The sequence below is a fragment of the Trichomycterus rosablanca genome, chromosome 9 (assembly GCF_030014385.1).
Source record: "Trichomycterus rosablanca isolate fTriRos1 chromosome 9, fTriRos1.hap1, whole genome shotgun sequence".
Classification (NCBI taxonomy): domain Eukaryota; kingdom Metazoa; phylum Chordata; class Actinopteri; order Siluriformes; family Trichomycteridae; genus Trichomycterus; species Trichomycterus rosablanca.
The window spans coordinates 8,443,267-8,456,759 of NC_085996.1; the positions used below are offsets into that span (position 1 = coordinate 8,443,267).

The window sequence follows — 13,493 nt, forward strand, 5'->3', positions numbered from 1 at the left end:
TAGAAGTAATTCTCATCCTATCAAACACTGTACGGCGACCCTGGAGCAGACAGGGTTAAGGGCCTTGCTCAAGGGCCCGACAGTAGCTGCATAGCAGAGGCTGGATTTGAACTGACCATCTTCCGATAGAAAGCCCTAAGCTCTATCCACTAGGCAACCACTGTCAACAGCCTGGGTTTTAATTGCCTGGTTATAGTTTTTAGGGTGGCAGAATTAAAGATCATTAAAAAGACCACTTCACAACCTCACTGCATTGTCGGGTCATCAAGTGGTCAAAGATGGAGATAAAGGATCCCATGACAGGAGCATCCAGCAGAAGAAGAAGATGACTGCAAACAAATGCTCCTGATTGCTGATGTAATAAAGGGTTTGCGGATGATGCGGACATGTTTAAATGCACTTCTACTACACACTCTGTACTAACTGACCCAACTCTTTTCTCTTTCTCTGCAGAAACCTGCCAACATCCTGGTGATGGGGGAGGGTCCCGAACGAGGCAGGGTGAAAATCGGTAAGTCCCGTGCTCTTCCGGATTGCTCACTGTATTGATTTCATGATGATTCACGTGTGCTTCAGAGATCGTAAATGCGGGTGTACAGGAATTCTGGGAAATCCCTGACTCGTGATGGCTTATTCGACCTTGCCTGGCGACCCCGGCTCAGTTGTGTAACAGAGACTGGTAAGATTATAGGTTCAGTGAGTGTGAACATCAGCTGGTGGACCGCTGCTGACGGGCCGCACGTTGTGCTGCTGTATTGCGTTACTCCTTATTGAGCGGATCTATTTTCATTAAGCTCTACACTGATGAATTTCCTGGAAATTCAGCTCCCAATCACAGCCACATGGACAGTTCAGTAAATACCCAATATGGCCAAAAGTATGTGGACACCCCTTTTAATTCTTAAGTTGATGATTTTTAGCCACATTTAATTCACGTTTAATGAAGCGTTCTTCAAATAGTTTCCACACTTTTTTAACATCATCACATGAAAATCTTCTTCACCTTAAAGCTTCTTTAAGCGTCCAAAAAGGTGGAAATCAGATGGAGCTAAATCCGAACTCTAAGCTCTCTCTCAGTCTCTCTCTCTCACGACCAAGTACTACTCCTCCCGCCTTTACTGTTTCTAACGACAATATAACAGAGTGGAAACTTATCACATATACACAGAGTCATGCTATGCATCTGTAATTATTTACCACTGTAGGTGCCTAGACCAGAAGATATCACGTCACCCCTCTTTCCCTCAGACACAGCAAACTGTTCCTGTTGCCAGGTTAACAGCACCACTGCGATCTGTGGTGGTTGTATTTTACTGCTAGGAACAGATATTAAGTGAATTTCTCCTCACAGTTGAACTGACTGACCCCAACACGTCTGACCTTTACTCCAGTTCTCCTCACATTTTTAGTTGTATCTGCAGTTTGAGTAAATTCAGATTATATGGATCAAAGTGCAAACAGACAAAGCTCAACCTGGTTAATCAACCTTGCGGAACTGTAAGTGCTTTAAACGTTAACCTGCTGTTCACTTGTCTTTTTAGTTGGTGAAACATACAAGTGTGTGTAACTCCTACAGGAAACAGCTAGTGTGCTTTCATCAGAAGCAACTGAGTAACGAGCCTTGCTCAAGCTCAAACTGTTGATGTGTGCAATCATGTGATCTTATGAGGATTTGACCTTTCGTCCTCAATTATTATCTGGTCATACTTGATAATACAGAAAAAAGAGAATGGATCACACACTGATTATCCACATTCTACCTATACACATTATGGAGATCTAGCTCAGATTCTGGAGGTCAAATTCAGATCCTGAAGGAGAGTAGCCTTCAATAGTAGTGTCATGCATCCCCAGGCGGTTGGGGGACACAGAGGTGTACCCGGCCGCCACCAACCTGGCCAGGCGTCCACACAGACACAATTGGTTGTGTTTGGGGGAGGGAAGGTTGGACAGGGTTGCTTTCTGTGGCCACTATGATACAGTCAAAAACAATCAAAAGTTCACTGGTTTAAGCCCCACCACTGCCAGGTTGTCACTGTTGGGCCCTCGAGCAAGGCCCTTAACCCTCAATTGCTTAGACAGTGTACTGTCACAGTGCTATTAGTTGCTTTGGAAAAAAGCATCTGCTAAATGCTGTGAATGTAAATATAAATGTAAATAATTTCTGGTGTTGGTCGGGGCGCCTGCATTAGGGGGTGGGGTTGGGTTTGCGTGTTGTGGGAAAATACCAGGGCAAATGTGCATGTCTGGAAGTGGCTTTAGATTTTGTCCATGAAGCCATTGGCAATCAGTGATGAGCTAAATTAAATGTGTTAAATAAGGTAAAAAAAATATCTGTTAAGTAAGGTAGAAAACCCTGGACCTAAAGGAACATTTTAATCACATAAAATAAAAAAAAGAACATTAAACAGTCGGTTTCAAGGACAGAAAATGTTTATGATGCTTATTTTCTCTCTCTCTCTCTCTCTCTCTCTCTCTCTCTCTCTCTCTCTCTCTCTCTCTCTCTCTCTCTCTCTTCTTCTCCTGACTGATGACGACCATAAATAACTCAGATTCTCTGTTTGCTAAGCACTTAACTTTTAAAGACGTAGTCACCATTAGTAAAGCACAGTCATCACGAATATTATCGTCTGTTGTGTGTTATGGATCAAATGTAATGTTCCTTTTCCATTGCATGGTACTGTATGATACCTTTTTATGATACCTGTACCTTTTTAAATCAGTGATCCCACATTCAGTGTTTGTTTCCATTGCCAGGTAACCCGTCCCTTACGTGAGTACCCATGCTAAATTTACAGTTAGTTACTGTAGCTGTAAAGTTAGTCGTCACAGCCTCACCTTTAGTAAATACCTTTTACTTTGTATAAAAAGTTACTTTACTGTATGTCCAGGACCTGTTTGCTGGAAAAACACAATTTATAGTCCTGAAAACATGGTAAAACCAAAACAAACTGTACATTATACCAATAAAATAGTTTTCTGTTTCTTTTGTGTTTGTGTGTTTTGTTATAGCGGATATGGGTTTTGCACGCCTCTTTAATTCTCCTCTGAAGCCATTAGCTGATTTGGACCCAGTTGTGGTCACATTCTGGTACCGAGCACCTGAACTGCTGCTGGGAGCACGACACTACACCAAAGCAATCGGTTAGTTTTGAAATCTAAAAATAATTAATGCTGTTTTTCTTTTTCATCTGAACTAGTCATATCTAATTCCCCAACCAACTCATTCTTGGCCAATCATGTCTGTGTGTAGACGCCTAACCAGCCACTAGCACCACTGGGATTCAAACCCTGGTTAGTTAGTGGGCCTGTGAGTTTACAACGGTGCCACCTGAGTGCTCATTATAATGATGTATTACTTAAATAATTGGAGCACCAGTGTGAGGACGCTATAAAACAGTCTATACTATTGATAAGATTTGGGTTGAATTCGTCTAAAGTAAAAACACCTACACCAACAACCACAAATAGCATTACAGCTTTCCTCTGCAATCTTCTGTTTATCCTCTGGCATTGGGTGTTAAACTGCCCTTGACTTTAATAATACCAGTCAGTGTGTGAGTATATTTATATCTCAGTAATACCAGAGCTTTAGATTAGCTCAGCTATTTGCTGTATCATGACCTAGAGACTTCTAAAGCAGCTTCAAACATCTGACAGATACGTAGAACACATCCAATAGGATGATAAATTATTATCAATGGCATCTGATAGCTTTCAGTTTGCTTTACAGTGATCTTTTACTCTTGAAAAGCGTCTTCATTGTTGGTGATTAGCATGTGTGGTTTCAGTATGAGACCCTGTCTGAGATCTCTGTTTTTTGGTCTTGTTTATCTGAAGATATTTGGGCGATAGGCTGCATCTTTGCAGAGCTGCTGACATCAGAGCCGATATTCCACTGCCGTCAGGAGGACATCAAAACCAGCAACCCGTTCCACCACGACCAGCTTGACCGTATCTTTAGCGTCATGGGCTTTCCTGCAGGTACCAACTGCTCTCTTATGGCTCTTATGTCGGGGTTAGGATCAACACCAACAACACCTAATGTGAAGTTGGTCCTCACTTGCTGCTATAAAATCCTCCTAGATTCAAGGAAAGCTTTCTTGTAGAAGTTGGAACATGCCCATTGGCATTCACTTGCTATTAGCCAGTGGGGCCAGTGTTTGGCAATAAGGCCTGGCTTACAGTCATAATTCTAATTCATCTTAAAGATGTTGAATGGGGATGAGGCTGGAGCTCAGTGCATTTTATTTAAATTTGCTTCAGAGTCCAATTGCAGTATAAAGGGGAATTGAAATATGTACAGCACACTGGATCATAAGTAACTTCTTTTCTTCTATAGAACTTTGTTAAAAAATGCAGTATTGAACAGCACCTAACACTAAAACTGTGACTATTATTGTTAAATAAAACAAACTAAAGACTTTTTTATGTTGGTTCCCTTTAAATGAGTAAAATTCGTTGAATTTTGGTCCCCTGCTATGATCATGTCAAAATGCATTTACATCATTTACATCTGAGCAAACAGGGCAGAACTAATTTAACCGTTCTTAACAGCCCCTTACTCAACTACCCCATGTAATACATGTTGAAAATCTAGCATGTGCAACATCATTGCATGATATGTGTTATGACCCGTGTGGTTTTGTGTGTTTGTATTACTCAGATAAGGACTGGGAAGATATCCGGAAGATGCCGGAGTATCCGACCTTGCAGAAGGACTTCAGGAGAACAACGTGAGTGGAATTTTCCATCTGTAGGAAAGGTGAAACTGACTGCACACATTAGCATGCACTGTGGTTAAGCCCTACCCAGTTTTACATGATTTTTCATGGGTTTCATTTTTTGACAACAGTGAGATGTAAAGACTGCAGTAGAATGACAATACGAGTCTGTGCATCAGATGTGTAGGATGCAGGGGGGACATCTTGTGGTCTGAGGGCTTTTTAATGTACAGGAGCCCACAAGCCCATAACAGTGTAAAGCTCATGTGAATGTGTACAGTGTTTCATCATCTTCTACTTCATGCTTATTAACTAACTTAACTCACTTATCAGTCTTGCCTTCTTCCAAATCTGGGCATCTGTGAGCTTGTGGATTGAAAGTGCTCATCTTTGATCACACTTTGTCATGCCCGGGTTTTTAAAACTTTTTTTCAAATGATCCATATTTTACGCTACCCAGGCAACACAATGCATCTTACTTTCTCTATACAAGATGTAACATAAACCCTCCACAAGGGTGCGTTTGCTTACAAGTTTATTTAATTATTAAACCCTGACTTAAGCCATAATCAAGCTGGAAGAGGAAATGGCTTTCTCCAAAATTTTGCAGTAAAGTAGGAAAGATCCTTTAGTGGCTCAGCCAAAAACCAGATCAATTTAAACATCTGTGAAGAAACCTGAAGTTGGCAGCTTGCAGATGCTTGCCTAAGAGGATCTGTCATGAAGAATTGGGATTAACTGCCCAAATCCAGAGGTAGAAAGCTTGTTAATACATATTCAAGAACACTTGGAGCTGTAATTGCTGCCAAAGCTTCTACAAAGTAAACTTTTGGGAATAGGAGATGTCAGTTTTTGACTCAAAAACTCAAAAAATCTCTGTTTTTGTCTAGATTTGTATTTTTCTTTGATCCTCATACCCCGACTGATGCCCTTTCTGACACAAACCCTGCTAATTTTATTCAGGCTTTGGACCCGACAAGTGCACCTCTTAATGGCTAGGCTAGGGACAGTGGTAGCCTAGTCGGTAGAGCTTTGGGCTATTGAATTGAAGGTTGTGGGTTTAAACCCGGCCTCTGCCATGCAGCCACTGCTGGTTCCTTGAGCAAGGCCTTTAACCCTCCAGACTTCAGAAGTGCTGTACAATGGCTGATCCTGCGTTCTGACCTCTGATTACAAGGGCAGTTGTAGCCTAGTGGTTAAGGAACTGGACTAGTAATCAAAAGGTCACCGGTTCAAGCTCCACCACTGCCAGGTTGGCACTGTTGGGCCCTTAAGCGAGGCCCTTAACCCTGCTTAAACAATATACTGTCACAGTTCTGTAAGTTGCTTTGGATAAAAGTCGTCTGCTAAATGCAGAAAATGTAACTGTAGGCTGTTCGGCTACGCTCCTCTCAGATACAGCCAATCATGTCCATGCGCCATTCAAGTGTGGTAATTAAGTGTAGATTGGTGGGTAAAAATGGCAATTATAGTCATTCAGAAATCCACAATATCACAACAGTGTGCAAAAAGTCAAGGGGTTTGAATACTTTTTAAATCCACTTTATAATAAAATATCTTTTTGTTTTAGCTTTTTCTGTTTTATTTCGTATTCTAGGACTTTTTGTGCTTTTTGTAACACTAGGAACACAAATATTGAACACTGCACTCTGTGTTTATCAGGTACGCCAACAGCAGCCTCATCAAATACATGGAAAAGCATAAAGTAAAACCAGACAGTAAAGTCTTTCTGCTGGTGAGTGTCCCATACGTTTAGCTTAGCATCCTTCTATTGGTTATTAATTATTGCATTAAGGTTACAATATATAACTGATAAACATGATTTTTATCTTCATTTAATCCAGCTCCAGAAACTTCTCACCATGGACCCCACCAAAAGAATCACATCTGAGCAAGCACTGCAAGACCCCTATTTTCTGGAGGATCCCTTACCCACATCCGAGTAAGACTTGGTCAATACACCACCTCGAAAAAAACCTTTCATAATACTGTACACCCACTTTTACCTGATCGCTCTCAGATCGAAGGGGAGTGCACAATGTACGACTGGTATGAAACGAGGGGTCTCACAAATCCAGACTGTCCCTCCAAATAAAAACATGAGAACTGTAATAACCAGCCAAGATCATACATTAATAAAACATATTGGTGCTAAAAACAGATGTGCTTTAAAGATGCAGGAAGCAGATAAGCTTGATGAGTGTGTGCTATCAACCTGGCTGGTAATCCAACAGGCATAACTGGCCACAACTGAAAAAGGGATGTTGATAGGGCTCTCGTTGCAAACTTCACCTCTGGCAGCTGAAAAGAAGCGAATAGAGACTACATGCATGTCAGCATGTGAAGGTTATAGATTGTAGCCCTTCTATGTAAGAGAGGAGGTGTTTCAAGAGATAAAGGAAGAAAAAAGAAACAATGCTGCATTGGGCTGCACACAGAAAAAAGGAGAAGCTGAAGGACTGTGTCTCAAACCACCTGCTATTTAATCTACCAGTTTGTTCCAAATACTTAATAACTAGTCACAAAAGCAGTTGGAGACTGAAGCTGGAAACTGGCTGAAAACAGAATAATGTGCACTACACATTAGTGAACCACACAGACACACACACAGCTAAAAAGCAGGTCAGCTGTAAATACTGGATACGTTTGACAGAAATCGAACCTCCTGAGGTGTCACATGTATTCCTGCCTGAAAAAAGCAAGCCACTTCTCTCTTTAAATTCATCACTGTGGTGTAAACTAGTCCATCTGTGGTTACTAAACTGGGCTGTTTTGTGTGCTGCAGCGTTTTTGCAGGATGCCAGATCCCGTACCCCAAACGTGAGTTCCTCAATGAGGATGAACCTGAGGAAAAGACAGAGAAGGTAAAGCTGTGACACTCAAAATGTACATGATACACTTCTGTCTCAAAGCAATGTGTCAGTTATAAACACAATCTTTAAAAAGCCAGGCAGTTCCACTGTTTAGTAACAGTCAACTAGGGTGTAAACAAGCAGTAATTATGGGTACAGTCCCATTTTGACACGTGCTGAACTCCTGCACTCTTTCCTGTCACCTGCTGTTGAAATGCTGCCTTCGTACTTTGAGCTGGCTTGGAATTACTGAAGCAGCACCTCTATACTCGTACATAACAACGCCCTCCATGAAAGTTAGACAATAATTGTTTAAGAACTGGGGTTGGCGTCAAAATGCCACCTTTTTTCTATGTCAGCTCCATGTTAGTCTGTGGCAAACACAAATAAGTTTAAATCAAAGAAATGTTCTCAGTCAAGATATATTATTCACGCTGTATTTGTATTGCATTTAGAGTTTGTTTAAAGTCACTTGTTTCTGTCTGGGGTTTGCTCTGAACCCTGTCAGGTCCATTATCTAGAACACCCCTTCCTCACATCGAGGAACAATTACATCTTATGCACACTGCACGCCTTAGCATCATCATACGGATGATGCATCAAACCCTTCTATGTACGGGGCTGCGTAGTTGCAGGCCAGTCAGAGTGCTCATGGCTACTTCTGTCCACTCCTGAAAGAACCTACAACTGGAATGCAGGCACAGAACTGGACATCAGAGCAATGAATGAAGGTCGACTGGTTTGACCAATCCTGTTTGCTCCAAGAACAGCCCTATGGTTAATGTGCATCCGGTTTGAACCAAGTTTAATACATTCAAACCAATTCCTTAACAGCGTGTTTACCAAGCCACTTTGCATCCTGTTGGTAAAGTTGTAAACATCTGACTACTTGGATTTGTGACACTGTGTGTGTTTGTTTGTGTGTGTGTGTGTGTGTGTGTGTGTGTTTGTTTGTGTGTGTGTTTGTGTGTTTGCGTGTGTATAGAATCAAACGCAGCAGCACCAGCAGCAGACACAGGCTCAGACACAGGCGCAGGTACAACAGGCTCCGTCCCAGCAGAGTTCGGCCCAGACCAACGGCACGTCAGGGGGGGCCACTGGGCCCTCCATGCAGCACACAGGTCAGGAGCAAGGGCCCCCAAACAAGAAGAGCCGCACAACAGGGGCCAACGTTCTCCAGCCAGACTACCAGGTGTGTGATTTTCTTTAGTCGTATTTTTTATTTTTAAGTAACAGAAACTAATAAAAGTATCAAAAGAAATGCACAAAAAATGTCCACAGACTTAAACAGTCTTATTCATTTTTGCATTGCATTATTTTTTATTTTTTATTTATGTTATTGATTGAACGGTAGTGTTTATTGAATTTGTTAATTCAATTAGTTTGCAAAAAATATAGTTCATTTGCAGTTGCACCTAAAATTAAAATTCTAGAGTTTGTATTTATTTCTGTTTATGGAATCAGTTTATTGTTTTTACGATGTATTTATTTTTATTTATTAATTTTTAATACCCCGCCTCACCACCACTATTAGAAACACAGAACAAAAGCGCCACCATGTGGAATAAAGAACCTCTGTTCATTATAGACTTATCAGAAGCGCTGAAGATTCACACTTGCACACTGACTGATAAAAAATAATAATAATTAAATAATTTTATATATAAAAAAATTATATAGTAGTTAAAGTAAACAGTTAAAAGAAAAAAATAGATTGATTAATTAATTTATTTAATTTTTAAGACTATTTAATCTCGTTGATTTGGCTTGTAACTCATTCAGTCGGTCACAAGAGGGCGCTGTTAGCACAGTATTAAAGTACTTCACATTATTATTATTATGATTATTATTATTATTAGACATTTTAATTTCTATAAATTGTTTAAAGCATTGAGCATTAACGTTAAGCAATTTAAATTCAATTGCCCAGTAAAATAAAAATAGATTTAAAAACTAAATAACGTTAAAACCCTAACAATACATCCCAGACCCACACTTTTTTTCTATTGTATTTATGCATTTTCTTTCATTTTCTCCCAATTTAGTGTAGTCAATTTGTCTTCCACTGCTGGGGGATCCCTAATTGCAGTCGAGGTGGGTATATTGCTGCTCACGCCTCCTTCGACCCGCGTGCAGCCCTTAGTGGAACCCTTTTTCATCTATGCACTCTGCACAGGCGCCTCTCTATCTGCCAATCAGGGTCCTTACACAGCGTTTTGAAGACCCCACCCACATAGTCCGGTCATCCCGCCCTAGCAGAACTGTGTCTGCTGCAGGCACTGCCAATTATGCCCGCTAAATGGCGCCCAGCCGACCGGTTTCAATGCCGAGTTTTGAACCGAGGAGTTCAGAATCTCGGTGCTGGTGTGCTAGCAGAATATCCCGCTGCACCACCTGGGCACCCAGACCCACACTTTTAAGGACCACTGAGAAATCAATTATTTGGTAATGTTGTATTACATTTACATTTATTTTAATAGTCTCCATATAAAGGTCCTAAGATCATCTGGACAAACTATCGTGCATAAAAAGTGCATGGAACAGTGGTCTCTTTGTAAAAGTTGGGAAGAAAAGGCTACAGAAGAGTGTTATAGCAGGTGGTGATAGTTAACCTTCTCTCTTTTGTTTGTTTCAGCACTCCAACTCTCGCCTTGGCTATCAAAGCAACGTCCAGGGCTCCACCCAGTCTCAAAGCACTATGGGATATTCGTCCACATCTCAGCAAAGCTCCCAGTATTCTCATCAGTCTCATCGTTACTGAGGCGTGTGCATATTTATGGCTCGTGATTAGACATTTACAGCTCTGTGAAGTTATACCTCTCCCAGCCTTGTTCTCCTCATCCTCACTTTCTTTATACTCCTAAGCTTTAGTCTGGGATGAACATGCAAAGTCCTCCTAGCATCCACAATACCAGCAGCATTAGCAGTAGCTCCTCCTGGATCAGCGCAGTATGATGGTGCAGCACTTTCCACACTCACAATGCATTTTATGAGACTCACAGCTCCTGAGGTACAGCTGAACCCTGAGATAAGTATCAACATCAGCATCACAACTATCAAGAAGTGCTTATACGAAGCAACTTGGAACTAAAGCAAGGTCTGATTTCCACTCACTGCTGATTTGGGGATTTTAAGCACTGACCTACACTACCACCGTAGTGACAGAACTAGTCCATGCTCAGTGTCCATAAAGCTACAGTTCTTAACTTCCTTAAAACTTCCTTTAATAAAAGCAACCTGCAGAGACCAGTCAAAACCCAAACTGTCTACATTGATGAGGTGATATTGATCAAGTCCTCAAAAACCTACACAGATTTAAATAGAGGCTGGATCCTGAACTTCCAGTGTTAAATGGAACCACTTCTCTGAACCATTCAGATCAAGTCCTCATGATCATCATTTTCTGTCCATTATCCGGTCCTGTGAACCCCTGGTGTCTAAATGGTGTCTAGATGGTAGTTATTTTCTTTACCTGGCCAGTCCCAGAATCCCCCATGGCTAGATGTGGTTTGTTTGTGCTTATCAGGAGCAGTTCACCCATATTCTGAACGCAGAAGTGTGTTCAATAGTAACCTGGCGCTAAATTCGACTGCATACATGGCTGGTTTACCTGCCATGTTCATGTCAATGACAGAGATTCATGCAATAGTTAAAGTGCAGCTATTTACATATTCTATTTAATTCGTTCTATTTCATGTTTCTGGGAGCGGTTGCCAGATCCCCTGATTGTACAGCTAATCTTGATACAACTAGGGTCTGGGTTCATTTTTTAATGTTAGGATTTATTTATTTATTTTGCTCCCAGATCGTTTTGGAAGTTTTACATACGTAAAATGAAGAATAGAACATGAACTAGCGGCCGTTCAAGGTTGTCTCAACTTAAAATATACACTATATGGTCAACAGTATTTGGACACCTGACCATGAGCTTTAATCAAAACAAATTAGATTAAAATATAGTGACCTCTGTGATCTTTTCAGCTCTAAGAACAACCACTCTTCTGAGAAGGCTTCTCACAAAGCTTTAAAGTATGTCTTTGGGAATTTGTGCCCAATTTGTCCCAATACTTTGTCCATATAGTGTAAGTTGATGTCAGTAAATTAATCCAAACATTCTCATAGATGTAGTTTACTTTTAGGAATATATTAATATTTGTTATAATATTTTATTTTATTTTAAAACAGGGTTTTAGTATTGCTGATCCATTTCTCTGCTCTACCTGGCATCCCTGATCATGCATTTGTTATGTAACATCTAGCTTTGAAAATATTAATTAAGGTTTTTTTATTAACTAATTTATTATATACTAATTGTTATATTGTTCCCGAAGTTCGGAACGTTTTCCTGCTTCATGGTTGGTCAGTTTTAACATTTCACACCAGCTTTAGTAGTAATTGGTTGGTGATTCCAGGCGCTACTTGCATGACGAGGTACAATTTTCATAAATCAAAAGCTAGTGCCAGGAGCATGAAAAAACAGATACTCAAGTACATTTAGCCCTCACTGTCCATCCTGAAGTCCTTAGATTACAGATTCTGTTGAGAACATGTGGTTCCATCCTCAGACCTGCAGGTCTCCCACAGTCAGTGTCCTACCCAAATGACCCACTGTTCACACCCATCCATATCGAGGAGCGCCGGTGTGGAAGCTGATCCTGCCATGATTCTCCAAACAATCACAGACCTGCAATATGGAGCAAAAACAAACCAAATACCCTTCCTTCATCTTTCTAATAAGACTTTTTTCTTTCTGTCCATCGTGTCCTGACCGCCCTGTGCTTGTAAAACAGCACATCACAGAGACCGAAGAACAAAGAACTCCGCTGGAGTCGCTGTGTGTATCTGAGCATGTGCAGAGCGCTTTTACAACCTTACAACTACAGACTCGGAGGCTTTGACCTTCTACTTTTTGTCATTTTGTAAATATTTGATTTCCTTTATCGGGACACCCTGGACGAAACCCTTTACCTTCAGCAGTCCTTCATCCTTCAACACTCATTTCAACACGGATGGCGAACCGCAAATATTATTAACAGCAGGGTTTGTCAAAAAGTGAAGGAAACAGAAGGAAAGAAAACTTTTTTAATTTTGTTCACTGCACAGGAGTGTGTTTGAAATCTATGGCCGTGATTTTGTGTCAGGTCTATTCGTGTGTGAGTGTGAGTGTGTGTGTGTGTGTGTGTGTGAGTGAGTGTTTCCCATTATCTGAGGCAGCTCCGGTGACTGTTACCGCTTTAGTCCAGTTGATATTTTGAATATGTTAATTTTTTATGGATTTTTTATGGAAGAACATATTTGCTTTGTATTTGATTGTTTCTTACTGCGGATGTTTTTCAAGTGTTGAATCAAACCAGACAGAATCAGGGCACTAAAATAAAAACTACATGCTTATATAAAGGGGGTGAGGGGGTCGGGGAGCCAAAATTGTCTGATTGTTTAATTCTAACCTCAACCATGAGCTCTGTGTTCTGTTACATAAATCCAGACCATAGCATATAGTGACAGCAGGGCCACAACAAGGAAATTAAAAACCCTGACATGTACTAGTGCTAACGTTATAATTTCTAGTCCCGACAATCAACCAGCTCTAATACATGGAATACTATAGTATCAGTGTGCTTCCTCATAGACCAAACAGTGGAAAATCTACAGCTTTTATTGTTTATTAGTTGGAGGTTTCTAACTGTCCATCAAACAAGAAACCAAGTTGTAAACCCATCAATGCACCATCAATGCTTATACCTCAAAATCTACTGGCTTAATGTACCAAATACACAAGCCCACCAGTTTATTTTAAACATTATTGATTAAGGCTGCTCGGGTGGCCCAGCAGTCTAACACCCTAGAACACTGCAGAGCAGCCGACCTGACTGGGCGTCCAGACAAACACAGTTTGCTGTGCTTGAGGGATAGAAGG

General features: G+C 40.8%; 1 protein-coding gene across 1 annotated transcript in view; it reads left to right on the forward strand.

Moving 5' to 3' along the window:
• The window catches only part of cdk19 (cyclin dependent kinase 19), a 36,357-nt gene extending 25,519 nt beyond the window's left edge, over window positions 1-10,838 (forward strand). Inside the window, exons 5-13 of the mRNA XM_063001101.1 lie at window positions 454-511; window positions 3,013-3,144; window positions 3,841-3,984; window positions 4,667-4,736; window positions 6,387-6,459; window positions 6,569-6,666; window positions 7,510-7,588; window positions 8,562-8,768; window positions 10,212-10,838. Of these exons, the coding sequence (XP_062857171.1) occupies window positions 454-511; window positions 3,013-3,144; window positions 3,841-3,984; window positions 4,667-4,736; window positions 6,387-6,459; window positions 6,569-6,666; window positions 7,510-7,588; window positions 8,562-8,768; window positions 10,212-10,337 (987 nt within the window). The 3' untranslated portion in view covers window positions 10,338-10,838. The remainder of the gene's footprint in view (window positions 1-453; window positions 512-3,012; window positions 3,145-3,840; window positions 3,985-4,666; window positions 4,737-6,386; window positions 6,460-6,568; window positions 6,667-7,509; window positions 7,589-8,561; window positions 8,769-10,211) is intronic.
• The last annotated feature ends 2,655 nt before the right edge of the window (window positions 10,839-13,493 follow it).